General features: G+C 34.1%; 3 protein-coding genes across 4 annotated transcripts; 2 read left to right on the plus strand and 1 right to left on the minus strand.

Moving 5' to 3' along the window:
* The first annotated feature begins 1,959 nt into the window (after positions 1–1,959).
* LOC112514059 (protein PIN-LIKES 3-like) lies at positions 1,960–4,048 on the plus strand. Its single transcript, XM_025120370.1, has 9 exons — positions 1,960–2,128; positions 2,225–2,304; positions 2,397–2,521; positions 2,601–2,722; positions 2,821–2,997; positions 3,090–3,179; positions 3,287–3,387; positions 3,470–3,522; positions 3,599–4,048. The coding sequence occupies exons 1-9, from the start codon at positions 1,994–1,996 to the stop codon at positions 3,907–3,909; spliced, it is 1,194 nt and encodes a 397-aa protein (XP_024976138.1). The 5' UTR covers positions 1,960–1,993; the 3' UTR covers positions 3,910–4,048.
* On the minus strand, positions 3,971–8,573 carry LOC112514067 (diacylglycerol O-acyltransferase 2D-like). The gene is made up of 9 exons (XM_025120385.1): positions 8,365–8,573; positions 8,174–8,248; positions 7,044–7,129; positions 6,462–6,568; positions 6,229–6,384; positions 5,899–5,985; positions 4,922–5,019; positions 4,760–4,847; positions 3,971–4,268 (listed from the first exon to the last, which is right to left on the minus strand). Exons 1-9 carry the CDS (start codon positions 8,562–8,564, stop codon positions 4,167–4,169), a joined length of 999 nt encoding a protein of 332 aa, XP_024976153.1. The 5' UTR covers positions 8,565–8,573; the 3' UTR covers positions 3,971–4,166.
* Positions 8,574–13,318: 4,745 nt separating this feature from the next.
* Positions 13,319–17,654, plus strand: LOC112526004 (subtilisin-like protease SBT4.10). Of its 2 annotated transcripts, none has more exons than XM_025136375.1 (11): positions 13,319–13,543; positions 13,636–13,733; positions 13,840–13,937; positions 14,009–14,167; positions 14,781–14,892; positions 14,968–15,526; positions 15,663–15,757; positions 15,867–16,109; positions 16,204–16,318; positions 16,401–16,587; positions 16,680–17,654. In XM_025136375.1, exons 1-11 carry the CDS (start codon positions 13,472–13,474, stop codon positions 17,249–17,251), a joined length of 2,310 nt encoding a protein of 769 aa, XP_024992143.1. In that variant the 5' UTR covers positions 13,319–13,471; the 3' UTR covers positions 17,252–17,654. The 2 variants fall into 2 exon arrangements, with proteins under 2 accessions (XP_024992143.1, XP_024992151.1); XM_025136383.1 differs by having other exon boundaries at positions 14,009–14,116.
* Positions 17,655–17,950: the final 296 nt, after the last annotated feature.

Here is a 17,950-nt window from a genome sequence, read left to right on the forward strand (position 1 = left end):
ATCATATTAAATCCAAGAAATACAAGGATATCGGGTTCATTGGGTTGGGTTAGGTTCAAATAATAGTAACTCAATTTCAACCCAATATCTAAGGTTTAAAATTTTTACAACTCGATTAAAAATCGGGTTGCTTCAGATTGAATTATTTTATGGTGTGTCGGTTAGGTTGGATTTTGGAACACCCTGGCTACTTGTAACTAATGTAAATGGTCCTGGATCCAAATGGGACTACTTGTATGTAACTAATGTAAATGGTCCTGGGTCCAAATTTTGTTACGGGCCCGACTAAGTTTTGTTTTTAAATTATTATATTATTTTTTTAAACAAAACTATATTTATAATTATGATTTTTGATTCAGAATTATTTTATTTTAAATATTACATTTCAAACATTTACAAACTTTGAAAACAATTGAGGGGTAGATATCTAATTTTATACATCTTTTATGGCTGTTTCTTTAAATAGGGAAATTATCCTGATAATGATTATCATGTGAAAAAAATATTATTTAATATATTTCTACTATTTATGAAAATAATTATTTAAAGAAAGAAATAATGTTTTAATTCATGAATTAAATATTTTAATATTATAATCAATATTGGATTCTCTAAGATGAAGAATCTGTTGGAGATAGATGTAATTTTTTTTTTAAATTTCAATTTTTAGTTTTTTTATTTTGAAAAATCTATTAAAGATGCTCTAAGTAGTGATCTAGTGACACTAAAACTTTTTAGTAAAAAAAATACAAGGAAATAAAAAAAATCATACAATTTAAAAGATTTATAATTACTACATGTTTTTATTAATTAAATAACAATTTCATCCTTAATAATTTCAAAATTAGTATAAAACTGAAAACTAAATAGATGTTTACTTAATACAAACGTAGTTATCTATTTTTGGAAAAGTTATTAGAAAACAAGCAACATCGTTATATAATATATATATATATATATATATATATACCAAAAAAGAAAAACACAAATAAAAAGGTAATACCATTCTGGAAGTTGAAAACAAAAAAATGACAGACACACCGCTAATAATATCCAATCCAAATCCCGTATCTCATTTTATAAATATTAATAAAAATCAAAATATTTCTTCTGTAAAATTAATAAATAATAAGCATTCAAAGAGATCCATTTTGGTTCCGAATCACCGATCTTCTTCTGTGGATCGGATATGAATTCAATTTATAAATCCATTTATTTAAATTGAAAAGAAATAAAAACTAAAATTAATTGTAATAACTGTCAATAGAATAAAATCAACTCATTTGAGATAATAATATTATTTATTAAATAAATTTTAATTTAATAATAAAAATGATAATTCTCTTCATAAATAAAAAACCCTATAATTTTTATAATAGGAAATCCATAACTCTTTAAAATTTGTTATCTTTGATGTCATTAAAACAATTCGTAATTTTGGTGTTTCTTTTGTATCACATTTTATGTTTTCGTCATTTACAGTGTATCGCAACGTTTATACAGTGAATATTACGTTGGAAATTAGTGAAAGATTCATGTCGAAAAGGTGAGAGGAGAAGGTAGATAAGATTTCTAAAATATTCTTTATTTAAAATTAAAATTAATTTAAATTAACATTTGAAGAATCTAGTAAGTTTTCCAATGTTGATATATGGCCAATTAGTTGCTTTCTTCCTCTGGAGCCGGGTTTGTTTTATTTCAAATATTTATTAGCAGATGCTTAATTGCTGACAATAAATTAATGGAATGAGTTATATATCTGCCTGCACTTGTACTCCAATTATATGATGATTTCTCATGCATGTGTTCATTTGTCTTTTTCTAATAATATATATAATACCAGTTAATTACATAATAATATGTAGCTACAATATATATGACTTTTGTTACAATATATATATATATATATACATCAGTGTGTGTGTGTGTATATATATATATAGAGAGAGAGAGAGAGTAATCAGTAATTAGCAAGAGGTAGAGAGAGAGAGAGATGGGGTTTGTGGATCTGCTCTCTGCTGCTTCTATGCCTGTTCTGAAAGTACTCATAATCACTGCACTTGGTTCATTTCTTGCCATGCATCATATTGATATTTTGGGACAAACTACAAGGAAGCAACTCAATAATGTAAGTTTCAATTCTGCATTCAAGTCTTCTTAATTGCACCCTATATGGTCATGGATTTCATTCATTTCTTTACCAAAAATGGCTTAATTCCTTCAGATTGTCTTCTTTGTTTTCAATCCTGCACTTGTGGCTACCAACCTGGCTACAACAATCACTTATGAAAGCATCGTATCCATGTAAGTTCATTTCTAACTCACTACTTATGATCAGTTATGAATTACACAGATTCGATCAACTTTAAGGATTGGAATTAATGGATCAAGTGCAGGTGGTTTATGCCTGTAAATATTCTTGCAACATTCATAATCGGATCAGCACTTGGATGGATGCTTATCGTCATTGCTACACCACCTCAACATCTAAAGGGCCTCATTCTTGGGGCCTGTGCTGCAGGTGCCTACATGAGACATCAAGATATATATAACAAACAATTAAGATTTTGGATTTATTATGGTCTGATTCTTAATGACAGGAAACCTGGGAAACTTGCCTTTGATTATAATCCCAGCTGTATGCAAAGAGGAAGGTAGTCCTTTTGGAGATCCTGATGTTTGCCATCACTATGCCATGGCTTATGCTTCACTATCTTTGGCTGTATGGACCTTTTAACTTACTTACGCTTTTTCAGTTTTTTGTTTTTATCGCTTCAACCCAATCAAACTACCGTTTAACTTTAACCATAAATTCATCAGATTGGAGCCGTGTTTCTGTGGGCTTATGTTTACAACCTAGTACGGGTTTTCTCCGCCCAAGATTCCGGTAACATCGCTGTTGCCAACGAAACAGGGACCGTCCAACCGGAGTTGACCCAAACTTTGCTTCCTTCATCTCCCTCTTCGAATTCAATTACCATGAAGCAAAAAGGGAAGGTTGTTTTCGCTCTTGGAACTTTAATCGAATCATCCTTATTTGATCTGCAATCTTGATGCATAAAAGTACTCAAAACTCTGATGTGCATTAGGCGATGTTAGATGTAATGAAGCAACATCTGGGGAACTTCTCAAAACGGATCAACTTGAAGCTGGTGTTTGCACCATCGACTATCGGAGCGGTATGCTGCTTTTTTCCAGTTCTTACGTTACATTTTCAGTCGATAAAGGCCAACCATCGATGGAGGCTGAAACTTATATGCACATAACAGTGTCTTTTGTCGTTAAGATTGTGGGCTTCGTCGTTGGGACGATTGGACCCTTGCGCAGGTTACTAATAGGCACCACAGCTCCACTTCGAGTGATCCAAGACTCCGCATCCTTAGTCGGGTACATCCTCCTCTCGATTTTTGGCTTTGTGACCATAAAACGAACAAAAAAATGGTAAACTAATGGACCGTCTTTGTGTCAGGGACGCAGCGATTCCAACTGTGACGTTGATAGTGGGTGGGAATCTGTTAAGAGGTGAAATTGGATCATAAACTGATCTCATAGGTACTATACAATCAGTTCAGTTGCCTGATACGATATCGATCTGCAGGTCTGAAAGGGTCTGGTATCTCGTTACGAATTGTGTTTGGAATTGTAGCCGTTCGGTATCTTTTGTTGCCGGTTTTTGGCATTTTGATCGTGAAAGGAGCACTATATCTTGGGTTGGTACCTGCAGATCCTCTGTACATTTTCGTTCTTCTGCTACAGTTTGCACTCCCACCAGCCATGAACATTGGTACGATAACACAGTTATTTGGTGCTGGCGAGAGTGAATGTTCGGTGATCATGCTGTGGGCTTACGGTTTAGCATCGATCTCGCTTACCCTTTGGTCTACCTTCTTCATGTGGCTCGTTGCTTGATTTGTTTCGTACATTCAATATAGGCAATGTGACCCAATGTTTCGATTTGGATTTTTAAGAACTAATAAATTTTGCCATAACAATCATTTAACGACCAAAATGTAGAACATTTTACATCATTAAGTTACAACTCATTTCCATAATATTTAGATGTTAGTTCCTTGATACACATCTAGGAACTTTTATTCTTTTACCTGCTTGCTGCTACCAATCTATCTGGTCTGGACTCGCAATTTTAATTTGTAAAGATCGATCACTCACATAATTCGTAGCTCAAGATCAGGATAACCAGCACGCGCTTTATGCCTATTGAATAGATTTTGAAGTTCTTTCAAAAACTCACCATGTACCTCAGAAACCTACACAAAATGTAGTAACCCAAAATCAGAACATCCCATTTAAATTATAATTACAGCAAAAAAGAATTGAAAACAACCATCCTTCTTAACTACAAACTAGGATGGCTTCTGTCTTTTCTCTCACTTTATCCCTAGTAGAGAGATCCTCGGTTTCAACCACGGAAGATCAGTTATAGAGATATCTTCGGTTTCAACAGTTGATGATTAGTTGAATCATCAAAAACATACCGAGCAGAGTGCAAATAGGTCCGTTTTAACATCAAGTTTTCATCTTTAAGCACTAGAACTACTTACAAGGTCTTTATGCAAACATGGGTTTCATTAGATACATTTTTATCTACTAAGTTTTCAACTTCAAGTGCGCATACTACAATTCTTCTCTGCAAGTACATTTCAAAACTAATGGATTTCAGCAAGATTTCCATGGAGAAAGATAAAGAGGGGAGTCTTAAGCACTCAAAGAGAGTTGACAGGATTAGTATCTTTAATACCTCTTCCATGGTGGGTGTAGAATTTTTCTTGAAATGTATTGGTTTACCAACCACCACAATAATTGGTCGCCGGAAGGGTATAGGTGACCTGCAACCAGCAAAAATTATCACTGATGATGATAAGGTGGTTTCTGAATGTAGAATCATATGAATTGAACATACCATAAGGTACCCCAGAAGATGATTGGTGTAAACTTAATAGCTCGAGAGAGTTTCAGAAAGAACTTCCCCCGTGGCTTCCACCAGTTGTAAACGAAGGACTGCAGCACATAAGATGTGTTTTAATCATGACTATCAAAAGTGAAAATACATATGAAAGAAACATTAAAACGTCAGAACGAAAACATCTTGCTAACACATCCCACCACCTTCATCTTCTACTCTCCCTCTCTTTTCCTATAAAACTCGACTATTTTCCTTAATTTCAAAGCATCCCATTTCGAACATACATTTTTTATTCTCAAGAACAAAAATTTCAGCTCCAATTTTACGACACCTTCATTTCTACAAAATTCCCTCCATTGGAAGAATTATTCCTCTTTGATAATACCAATGATCCATGGAAATTCCAGTGACCAAGGCTCAGATCAAAAAGGAAATGTCTGGTCAAGGCTCAAGATAAGATTGCCTCCGCGTGAAAGATGAATTCAAGGCGGTATTGCTTTTTTTTCATTATTGTAATTTTTGAATATATCTTGCTGTAAAGTGGCATATTTGGTTTTCAACAACAAACCTTCGCAGATCCTTAATATACTATTGTTTGTGTTTTTTAAAGTTCGTGTTAAGTAGATTATGGGTACTCCGTTGCATGTGATAGTACTCCATCCCAAACACAATTATGTGTGACGATGGGAGATTAATCATCGAACTATCTATCGTGCTACCTTATCATTAAATAAGAAAACATACCTTATCTCTCAGAGAACACCACCACAAGAAAACATACTTCCACTCAAGTTATAATGTCAAAACCAAATATACTCGTGGATAAGACCTACACTTGCCCTAACTACGGATACCTGATTCTGACCCACCTAACCAGAGAGTATTCAGTTTATGAATATATTTTTTATTGATATACCGAGGTGATAAATTTAATTTTGAACATGTCATGGGAGATTAGACCTTTTAGTAAATACCTGTCCAAAGGCGAAAACAGGAACCAAGGGGGAATTGGTCTCCATTGCAATTCGTATGAATCCTTTCCTTGCCTTTAGAAAAGCAACCTATAGAAAATAAATAACTTAGACTCATACCCTCCATGTTCATTCCAGTTTCTAGATTGCCTTCTTATCAATAAAATAAGATCGATTATTCTCTAATATCTATATTTACCTCCTATAAATATCTATTGTGCTTCATATTCAGACAACATGTACTAAGATGAAAGGTTTGTCTGTGTTCTTTTTTGCGGTCAATCTTATGAGCACACAACAAAAGGGACTATGTACAAGTCATGAAAAGCAAACCTCAGAATCATGCTCCATGTAAAATGCCTCCTGTACTCCACCCGGTATCACTATGCAGCTACATCCAGCTTTTAAAAGAGAGGAAAAATTCTTCCTTGTTGCTGCAGTCAGTCCCATCCATGTCCATAAATGCCTCATGAATGGCGTGTAGAACACCTAATGGATGTGAATCTTCAGCATATATTTGATGCAGTACAAAGGAATATTCTACCATTTGGTTCTAAAGATCTTACTGCGGTACTTGCAAGGAGCTTGACTTTGGGAAAAGGCATAAAGCCTGTAAGATCTGATAATATCCCAGCTGCAATTGGCCAAACTGAATGGGGCTCGTACCCAAATACTGCATTAAACAAGGCCAATTATCTAGTCATGAAATTTTAGGTGTACATTGTTTCAAAAAGGTTGTCTACATTAAATGAAGATTTCGTATTTACAATGCATATTATTGGTTCAGACATCAACATTTTTAGAACCACTTGATCCCATATGAACTTTATGAAGCTTATGATAGTTGTGGTTTTATCTTTATCATCACATAGATTCATGTCGATTTCAACCCAACAGGCAACAGCAAAAAGACAATATAGAAGGTCATTGGCCTAGCAGTACCCAGGTTACTGGTAGAGCCTAGCCTATCTGGGGTCAAGGGTTTAAGCCTCACAAAGTTGAGGAGTGTGTGTGAGTATTTGTTGTATACAAATATGATATACTTCAAAAAGAAATAGACTGGCTAAATAAATTGCAATTTGTGTCAACAACGAATTCGCTCTCTTTCAAAATATACCCAAATCAAGAAAAATTAGGGAAACATTTACCATAAGCCTGCTCAGCTTTAAAAGCTTTAATATCCTCAACATATAGAGTAGCAGGAAAATAACCATCCGCATGCTTATATATGTACCTGAAATTGATGGGAAATATCGATCACATGCTACTTAGTCCATGGATATTGCTACAATTAAATTAAATCTCAAAAATTAGTAGATCAAATTGTCAAACTAACATATTAGACTTGTTTTCTATGAATTCCAAGGGTATTATACCATTATCACATCTCACTAACTGGAGGGCTATAATGCTGTACACAAAACCTTGGTCGAGAAAAGGGTCCACTTGAAAATGGATAAGGAACTTAGATATTAAAACAGAATATGAATTAACAATATGGTTTTTTAGCAAATCTTTCAAAAAAGAGACAAAGCTACTCCTTTCTTGGGATGGAGGGACTACAAAATAATAGTGACAATGATGATGATACCTACCTCACAGAAACGGGCCAGTTAAACCTTAAAATTGATAAGAATTACAACTAGCATTAACTATAAACCATTCACAGTCGTGAAAACTAGAAGCATTTTCACCCTCAAAATTGATTAAGATCTATAACTGACATCAAACTAGTATGCTAGTCATAATTGCTTGAACATTGTAAGAATATATCATCGTCTTTGGTAAATAACACTAGAATAATGTATATGTTATTGTATCTATATAAATTATTGAAGTAGAGATTTTAATCCATGGCATTCTATCTTGACAAGGTGAGGCAGTCCAAGGAGGACATGGGATGAGCAATTGACTAATTGAGGTTGGACATGGCATGGTCTTCCACGAGAACAACCGCTCTACTCTTTAGGATCGAGATCAAGTCTGTGTGGAACCTAATTTCAAATGGGCATTAATGGGATTGTTTGTTTTGGTTTCTTATTCTATCTTGACATTATTAAAAATGTGAATATCATTTTGAACCATCCTATTTGATGAGGAACTATTTACTAATCATCAGACCATTTAATATGCAAAAAAAGAACAGGGCCACTTGATGAACATGTGAGGTCAAATGCAGCAATTTTTTATCCAAAAGCACTTTAACTCAATTTGATTCAAAAAGCACAACTTTGAATTTGCAAAATTATTTTTTTTGGAGACAAAAGAAATCATGAACCTGGCCATAGCTACGCCCCATTTACTGTTCTCATCAATTGGGATGACGATAAGCACCACAAGCATTCCCAATACCCTAAAAAAAGAAATTACAAAATAAATATGATAATCGAATTACAATATTTTTGAAAATATACTCAAATTGAGAATTATGAGAAATACAAAATGAAGAGTAAGTGAACAATGACTTACAGGAAGAATTTATGAAGAGGGAGCAATAAGAAGGAACCCAAGATGATCAAAGCGATAAGGTGAACAGAGCCAAGCCACAATATCATTGCAAAGAACGTATGAATTGGTGAGACAATTTTTCCTGTATACTCCGCCGGCGTTGGTTCCGCCGACGACGGCGGTTGTGGCGGAATTCCATTAGTCTCCTCCGTCATCGACATGTGAAAAATGGCGGGTGAACAATCCCAAAAGCTCTGGAAGTTGTAAACCTGGTCCGGGGAGGGAGCGGTTATGATAAAACAGGGGTAATTTAAATTTTTTGGCAAGTTTAGTCCTTTTACTATATAAAAGTAGCAACAAATGGTACCTAAAGTTTCAACTCTTTTACACATTTGTTTTGAATGTTTGGGATAAAATGAGCATTGTGCGTTTCCAGAGATATCACAAGTCGGCAATTTAAATTTTAATAATAATAACTCTAAATTTTAGGGCACGCATTTTAAGAATACCAAATTCAAAAATAGTAGGTTAAATGCATCTCTATCTATTCCTAAGATGTCGTTTATCAAACGCTTATTCGAATAAGCGCTTATCAAGTCACTTTATTTTACTGGATGAATATGACAAAAACTGATAATCTTACCCGGTAAGAGCGAAAGCAAAAATCGAGAGTCTTATCCGGTAAGTGAGGGCGACCACTCTTACCATGGTTGGCGCTTACCGGAATTAAATTATTGCATACGATGCGTTTTAGTGAATAAAATCTTATCTGGTAAGTAAGCGATAGTGTTGAATTTTACCGGTAAGTGCTTACCGGGTAAGTGTTTAGGTAAACGGCCCCTAAGTGTATTTTTTGGTCTAAAATGAAAAAAATTAAAATCTATAAGAGCATCCTTAACAGGTTCTTTAAATCTACAAGAAATAAGATCGTCGTTTAGGGTTATCGGCTTCATAAGCATTGCGTAGCATTGTGCATGGATACATTACTAATATTATATAAAACCATACATCTTATTTTTTCTTAATTCTCATTGGTTATTGTTTATAATGCCTCTAATTATACACCCTCCAAGTTGTAGTTTTTTTATTATAAAAAATGAAAAAATGTAAATTTCAAAAACTCATACAATTTATTTAAAACTCGTACATGGAACTCGGTCGATTACGAAAGACTGGTTACCGAACCGCTTATGGAGGTCAAATGGTGGACCGATTTGGTTTTCAAAACCCATAACGAGTTGGGGCCACTGGTTAAGAAATTTGGGCCCGATATGTTGGGTCGTAATCAATTGAGATTCATGTATGGTTTTGGTAAACAGAACTGGTTAAGAAATTCAGACCCCCTTGCATGTCTGTTGATTCTTTGAAAGTATTGTTGCGATTTTTAGTTGACAATCCTATTCCTGTACAATTAACCAAAAAAGTGTGAACAACGGTCAACATGTCAATACTAAACAGATTATTAGAAATACATAACGACCAATTAGAAATGTCACATAATCAATCGCTCTTCGTGGATGTCCTCAACATCAATTAACATGTATTAGGGTGTATGTATGATTTGCTCATATCGTGAACTAGAACAAACGGGAACAAAAACATTGTTCGCATATCAATGATAAAACGGAAAAACAAATCACATTCCTTATGGAGTAGTAAATAAAATTAGATTATTAAACTCGACATGGGTGCTAATTTCAAATCATGAATTTACATGAAATTCATGCTACTGTCATTCTACCCCTCGATGATCAACAATTTGATAAGCTTTTGTTGTTGACATAAAAACATCCTTTTTTATGTTGGACCAGAAACACAATTTGTACATATTTTTAGATGATGGTTCTCACATAACTTCTCAGTATTAAATTATATCATATAATAACTTTTTGTAGTAAATTACACATTGATAAATGCATGAATGCTTAAAATAGTACAAATGAGAACATAGAAAGTTTGTTGGAACGGAAATATTCTTTCAAAAAAAAATTGAAACCGAAAGCCGAAAGACACGTTTTGTTTTTTTTTTGTTTTTATTTATGTAAAACATATATTTGTCTTCTATTAGATCATTTGTTATTTGTTCCATCAAAATTTTCATTTCAAAAGTCTCACAAAAACCATAATGTAACACCCTCAAAACAACAGATTGACCTAATAATTTTGAATCCAACTTAAAATCACAATGAAAGTTATTGATAACTCGCTACTTGAGACTTATAAGTAACTAACAATTTTCACTTTCTATCCATGTGGAATGAGTTGTTACACATAAAGTATAAGGATTTTCAAATTACACCTTCTCAAAAGGGTTTAACGTGCTTGACAAATGTTCAAATTAATAATTATAAATGAATATTATGAACGCTGATGGTCAGATGAATCCGCAAATAAAGATTACACTTTGGACTCCTCCGTACATATTAACATTTCAAATCTCTCCATGGCCACTGGAAATTTTCTTTAGTTTATTTCTAAAGTCGAATAAAATTAGTTAAGATATACATAATTCAATAGTTAAACAAGCCAAGCCAAGCCAAGCTATTGCCGTTGTAAATCATTGATAGACATAATTATTATAATTACAAAAAAAAAGTAATTCAAAAATTGATGATGAAGAAATAAGGGTGCAAGATATCTCATAAAAAATCAATATAAAGAAATGAAGTTCTTAAAAAGTGAAGCATAAAAAAAATCATCTATTTTTATAATATATGTTATTTACATTTTTGTCAGAACAGATATTACGGGAACGAGAACACTAACTATTTATGAAAATAAGAAAAATGTCGTTAGTGTATAAAATCATATATGATTCATACATACATATCATCATTTGTTTTTCACAAAATAAAATATGAATATGTGTTAAAAGTTATACGATATTGAAATCAAGTGTTTAATCTATTCAATATAAAAAAAAAATCTTTTAAAATAAATTCAACAATTACGTTGGGTTATTTAGTTTCACATATTTAACCATCAAATGAGATTTATTCAGTATTATAAATACGATTATTAATGATTTTTATCGTCTAAAAATCCCAACAAAATTACATATTTATAATTATATTAAAAAAGAAAGAATATATATATATATATATATATATTGGTTTATAAAAAGGTGGATTTATTTATAAGAAAAGACAAGTATATCCATAGAAGTTGATTATAGTAATGTTTTGGGGGTTAGTGATAAACATGTGGGCGTTAGCCAAAAAGGACACCAATTTTTAGAATGTTAAGAATGTCTGCCACTTGTTAATTGCATCTTCCTTTTCCAACGGTCAAATTCCAACTTTAACCCCTATATCTATAAATATAATTTCCTTTTTTTTTATAGCCTCAATAATTTGTGTAAGTATATTATGTATTGTTTTATATATAAAATAACGTGTATGAAAATACAATATTTATATAATATTGTTTTATATGTGAAACGTTTAAGATTTTTGTTTTTACCCAAAAGAGTCATAAATGTTTCACGTATAAAATAACGTTGTATAAGTACAATATTTTTCATACATGTTGTTTTATATGTGAAACGATGCATGAAAAAGATTTGCAAGTCTGTATAATTTGTCGGGTCTATAAATAATTATACATACATATAAATTGAAACTTTAAAGTGAATCAAAAACACTGGTTTTCTTTTATTATGTTTTAAATCATAAAGTACATGATTAGTTACAATTTTTATAAATGGATTTTGATTTTGTTTTGTTCAAAAGTATATTTATGACAATAAAAACAAAACAATCATGAAACATGATGTCGCACTCACTGCTGATTTTTTTTTTTTATTATCAAAAGAAAATATGTAATGTAATAATGAGCTTAAAACGGTCAAAATGAAAAGAAAATGTTTGGAAAGTGCAAAATTTGATTAATTAATGTAACTGAAAAAGTAATTATGGGTGGGGGGTGTGTCCAATATGAACCAAACTCATAAAACTAATATTCTATGTGTTTTTTTTAATTCTTTAATATATAAAATTTTCAAAAACTAGTAAATATTAAATAAGTTGGTATTATAGTACTTTCGTGGTACACAACTTCCAATATCGTGTATTAATCAAGTTTGCATATTTGATACAAAATTGTCACCCTTGATTCTAACATTCTCATTCTTTTTGTCATTCTAATTCGAATCCTTTAATTGTTACCATTAAAAAAGTATAACTTTTTGTAATGTTTTAAATGTTGAAAATAACCATTAATATGAGCATGTCTTTTACTAGGTAATTTTTTTGTTCCTACCATGTTAATAATAATCGGGTAAAATAAGTGACTCAATAAGCGTTTGATAAACGACTCATAATTATACAAAAAGTTTTGTATCGACAGTTTTTTGGATTTGTGGAACCGAGGTTCCATTAATCCGCAAAAGAGCAACCATCCCTACAAATCTGTGTTCAAATACTCCATTTATAAAATTTAAAAACACTGATTTTGATTTAAAAAAGTATTCTTAAAAAATATAAGTATCAACAGTTTTATATTATGTATGTTATTTAATTTGGGGAAGTTTCATTAAATGTTATGGACATTGAGATCACATCTCCTTAGTTGACGGGTCAAGTGGAGGCCACCCACGGCTTGCTTAATTTCAGGATCCTCACTTGTGTTGCATTAATTGTTTTTATCCAATTACTTATTTTCATTATACATTTTAACATTATATGTTACGGTTTCGAGCAAACATAAGAAGAAATTAATGTTGTTTATGTCTAACATTACGTTACAAGTTCTAAATTAAATGTTACATTTAGCTGAAAGAAATGAGCGTCATAATTATAATTTATTTAACAATAACCCATAACCAAAAAATCGATATAAAAAATGATCTCTTTACGGGTTTTTTTTATCTGTGAGTAACGGAACGAGTTTGCATAGAACTCGACTTATCTTCGTAACTAAAACACATTAACCTTTAACATGGATGAGTTTAGTCCAAAATCCAAATTGGCATCTTTCCGTGGTGCGGCTGTGGCATGATCCCCATTACATATACTGTGCCACGGCATACATGTGACCAATCTCCCTCTCTCTCTCTCTCATAAAATTCTTTCTTAAACTTCCCCTGTTTCTAAGAAATTCTCAAGACCCACTTTTTTTAGTTGCAGAAATGGGTTCTTCCAACACCCTCTTTTTGGGTATGCTCATATCTATGTCTCTTGCCATCTTCACTTCTGCTAAGGTCAGCTCTAGTTTTCTCTTCTCCCATAACTTCATCCTCCTTCTTCTTCTTCTTCTTCTTCTTTAATCTTGATATGTTTGATTTGGTTCAAGGTGTATGTGGTGTATATGGGTAGCAGTACAGATACAGAAGATCCAAATGAAATTTTGGTTCAAAACCATCGAATCCTTTCTTCTGTTCATAGTGGCAGGTTCATACTTCCATCCCATTTCTTTCCCTTTTCCTTTTCCCCAGTAGGGTTTAACCCTTTCTGACTTTTATTGGTGATTTGGGGGTGTGTGTGTGTTTTTTGACAGTATCGAAGAAGCAAAGGCTTCTCATTTGTACAGTTATAAACATGGTTTTAAAGGGTTTGCTGCCAAGTTAACTGCTGATCAAGCTCTTCAAATTGCCAGTAACTTTCTCTCTCTTTCTCTAAGATACATATACTCCACACAAGTAGTATTGTTAATTTTGTACCTGCAGAAATGGAAGGAGTGGTATCAGTGTTTGAGAATACAAGGAGAAGACTGCACACAACACATTCATGGGATTTCATTGGTCTTGCTGGCAAAGAAGCTATGGAAATCCCAGGTTTTTCCACCAAGGACCAGGTTAATGTCATCATTGGTTTCATTGATACAGGTGGGATGTTGATAACTCTTAAGCTTTTTATCAACATTTAATGATATATGTGAATATTATTATTAAAGCCACCTGGAAGATCTCTGAATTATGGGAGCTGACTTTTTAGCAAAATGCAARAAAAATGAGACTGGTTGGTTTCTCTCTTAAATTCTCACAAAAATCAAGAAATCTTGGTGTATGGGGTTTTTCTTCACAATATTCTTTCTTCTAAAACTGGAATGTAATCAGTTACTATGTCTAGTCTCCCTCCCTCTCTGTGTGTGTATGTGTTAGGTATAACAGTATTAGCAATTTGTTATGATCACATGTCATTCATCGAAAACTGAACATATGAGACACCCCCACCCCCACAATAGCATTTATTAGCTAAATCCAAAATGACAGATCTTCATTTCATATTCAAAGTTTTGTCCTAGAGAAAGTACTAGTTTTTATCAATGCCTTCTTTATTGCAGATATTTCCCACAGGTTTGTAATGAATACAACTTTTTACACATTAGAAAGTTACCAAAATCATTTGTCATAACTCTGTGGTTCTAAATGATCTATTGTGATGCATTATTTTGTAATTAAGATGTGGGATTTATGATTAACATACATGTTAACATAGGAATTTGGCCAGAATCACCAAGTTTCAGCGACACCGACATGCCTCCTGTGCCAGCTGGATGGAAAGGAACATGCCAACCAGGGGAAGCCTTCAACTCTACAAATTGCAACAGGTTTTCTTCATTCATTTCCATAGATTGTTTTAAGATGATATTATTAGTCTCATTTATGTGTTTTACTTCAAACAGGAAAGTAATAGGAGCAAGATATTACCATAGTGGCTATGAAGCCGAAGAACATGCTAAACTGGAACACGAAGAAGATGATGATCCAAGAAAGAAAGTATCTTTTAGGTCTGCTAGAGATAGCAATGGTCATGGAAGCCACACAGCCTCCACTGCTGCCGGCCGCTACGTGGAGAACATGAACTATAAGGGGTTGGCTGGTGGTGGAGCAAGAGGTGGTGCACCAATGGCTAGGATTGCAGTGTACAAGACCTGTTGGGATTCAGGTTGCTATGATGCTGACATATTAGCTGCATTTGATGATGCAGTCCGAGATGGGGTTCACATCGTGTCACTATCCCTGGGGCCTGATGCTCCTCAGGGAGACTATTTCAATGATGCCATCTCCATTGGGTCATTCCATGCAGTTAGCCGTGGGATAACTGTTGTTTCTTCTGTTGGTAATGAAGGAACTAAAGGGTCTGCTACAAATCTTGCTCCTTGGCTCATCACCGTTGCAGCTAGTTCAACGGACAGAGAGTTCACATCTAAACTTGTAATGGGAAACGGTGCTAAATTGAAGGTACCTGATGATAATTTCAACTTCCCTACCCCCACCTCCTGTAAATTTGAATCGAGAAAATGTCACAATTCATGAATTCTTCAGTTAAAACATAAATGATAGACTTGAACTTATCTGTTTATATTTATTTTTACAGGGGGAAAGTCTTAGTGTACATCAAATGAGGGCCCCTGCAAGAATCATATCTGCTTCAATAGCAAATAGGGGCTATTTCACCCCTTATCAATCCAGGTGAAGAAACAGGTACTTTTGTTTATGGTTTATATGATAGGCACTATTATTGTGTAAAAGAAGAGTTAAAATCTTCCTTCTCGTTCCCTCCTTGTGTTTTGCCTTTTAGTTACTGCTTAGAAAGCTCGTTAAACTACACAAAGACTAGAGGGAAGGTGTTGTTATGTCGGCACGTAGAGCGCTCAACAGAGTCAAAGCTGGCCAAGAGCGAGGTAGTCAAAGCAGCCGGTGGAGTTGGAATGATCCTAATAGATGAAACTGACAAGGATGTTGCCATTCCATTTGTGATCCCGGCTGCCATCATCGGAAAAAGGATGGGGAACAGGATTTTATCGTACATTAATAACACACGGTTTGTGCCTTTGACTTATCGATGTTCAATTAATCGTCTTCCAAGTAACATTCTGTTATTTTTTTTCGTTAACATGGTTTTCCATCTACAATAGCAATGCAACATCAAGGATTTTCGCTTCAAATGCCAAAATAGGATCACAACATGCCCCTCGAGTAGCATCATTCTCTTCTAAAGGTCCCAATGCCTTAACCCCGGAAATTTTAAAGGTAAAGATTATTTAACTATTGTGCCACACGTTTAACAGCCTACTGATTGTAATAAGTAAACCAAATATTACCTGTTTTGTAGCCTGATGTTGCAGCTCCAGGACTGAATATCCTTGCAGCATGGTCACCAGCAATTGGACGAATGAAGTTCAACATTCTCTCTGGAACTTCCATGGCTTGTCCACATGTAACTGGTATTGTAGCCTTGATCAAAGCTGTTCATCCCTCATGGTCTCCATCTGCAATCAAATCTTCAATCATGACAACGGGTAAAGTTTACTGATGGTGTAGACTTGAATTATTCCCACCTTTATCAGTACCTTTAGAATCAAAGAATCTGATATAAATAACAATAACGCAGCTACAGTTTTTGACRAGAACGGAAAACCCATCAGGGTTGACCCTGAAGCAAGAAGGGGGAATGCATTTGACTATGGCTCTGGTTTTCTGGACCCTACGACGGTGCTTGAACCTGGTCTTGTCTATGATGCAAATCCCACAGACTACAAAGCTTTTCTTTGCTCAATAGGTTATAACGAGAAATTGCTTCACCTGATAACTAGGGACAACAGCACTTGCAAAAACAAAGCATTCTCAACTCCCTCCAGCCTCAACTATCCTGCAATCTTAGTACCTAAACTCAAGTCAAGCTTCTCGGTTACTAGAACTTTGACAAATGTTCAGAAGCAGAGACAAAGAACTACTTACAGAGCAGTGGTAGCTACTCCACACGGAATTCAAGTCACTGTGCTCCCACACAGATTAGTCTTCAACCACTATGGCCAGAAAATGAACTTCACTGTCACTTTCAAGATCTCTGCACCTTCTCAGGGTTACGTGTTTGGTTACTTGCAATGGAAAAACAAAAGGTCACGTGTTACTACACCTCTAGTTGTCCGAGCTGCACCTTCTAACTTGGGYGKRCTCGTCTAATTAGAAGCCAAAGATTTATGCAAACACCACCGGCATAGTGAGTGATAGCAAGGCAGAAAGGAGTGGAACTAAGTTCCTGACAGTTCTCAGAGGAAAATGTAGCTTACGACTAGCAATTATACAAATATGTTATTATTCTGTTTTGTGCAGTTTTCTTGAATTATACGGTGTATATCTGTTAACATTAGAACATTGTATATGAGGCATTACTTGGATTTTATCAAACATGCAGATCACAATCAAATAGACGTGTGTGTGTCTGATGGATAGAAAACTACAATTCAGCCACAAGTTTAAGAATCAATAGTTGGARCATTCAATCAAAATGTAAGTTTTACATACACAATAAAGCTATAAACCTGTTAACCTCTTAAAATTTAGAAAGAAAAGCGAAAGAAGTATCTGCAGAAGTTATGGCAAACGCCGGCTRGCATCCAGCTCCGAAGGATCAACTAGTCCTTCCAATACAACAAGTTCGTCTAAGAGCGAGAGCTTCTCCTCCTCGAGAGAATTAACTGCATCTTGAATATCTTTTGTTTCTCTTCCTAAATTGAAGCTTTCCTCCTCCAGTAGYAAGTACTTGCGTCTCAGGGAGCGATACTCGTCACCAGTAGAAGAGTCGGGCAAGGAATCGGAATTTGATTTTTCTTGTTGTTGGAAGGTTTGGGGTGCTTCTTTTTTAGAGCTTCTTTTGGAAGG

This window comes from Cynara cardunculus (genome assembly GCF_001531365.2).
Source record: "Cynara cardunculus var. scolymus isolate 2C chromosome LG 1, CcrdV1, whole genome shotgun sequence".
In the NCBI taxonomy this organism is placed as follows: Eukaryota; Viridiplantae; Streptophyta; class Magnoliopsida; order Asterales; family Asteraceae; genus Cynara; species Cynara cardunculus.

What these genes read in the sequence shown, in the direction of transcription:
- LOC112514067 (XM_025120385.1), bottom strand. Translation starts at nt 8,564, where the DNA reads ATGTCGATGACGGAGGAGACTAATGGAATTCCGCCACAACCGCCGTCG. An exon ending in TGGGGCGTAGCTATGGCCAG is followed by an intron (nt 7,130 to 8,173) that starts GTTCATGATTTC and finishes CATCAATTTCAG; the next exon opens with GTACATATATAAGCATGCGG. An exon ending in CTGTTTTCGCCTTTGGACAG is followed by an intron (nt 5,020 to 5,898) that starts GTATTTACTAAA and finishes TATGTGCTGCAG; the next exon opens with TCCTTCGTTTACAACTGGTG.
- LOC112514059 (XM_025120370.1), top strand. Translation starts at nt 1,994, where the DNA reads ATGGGGTTTGTGGATCTGCTCTCTGCTGCTTCTATGCCTGTTCTGAAA. An exon ending in GACTCCGCATCCTTAGTCGG is followed by an intron (nt 3,388 to 3,469) that starts GTACATCCTCCT and finishes TCTTTGTGTCAG; the next exon opens with GGACGCAGCGATTCCAACTG. An exon ending in GGGTGGGAATCTGTTAAGAG is followed by an intron (nt 3,523 to 3,598) that starts GTGAAATTGGAT and finishes ATCGATCTGCAG; the next exon opens with GTCTGAAAGGGTCTGGTATC.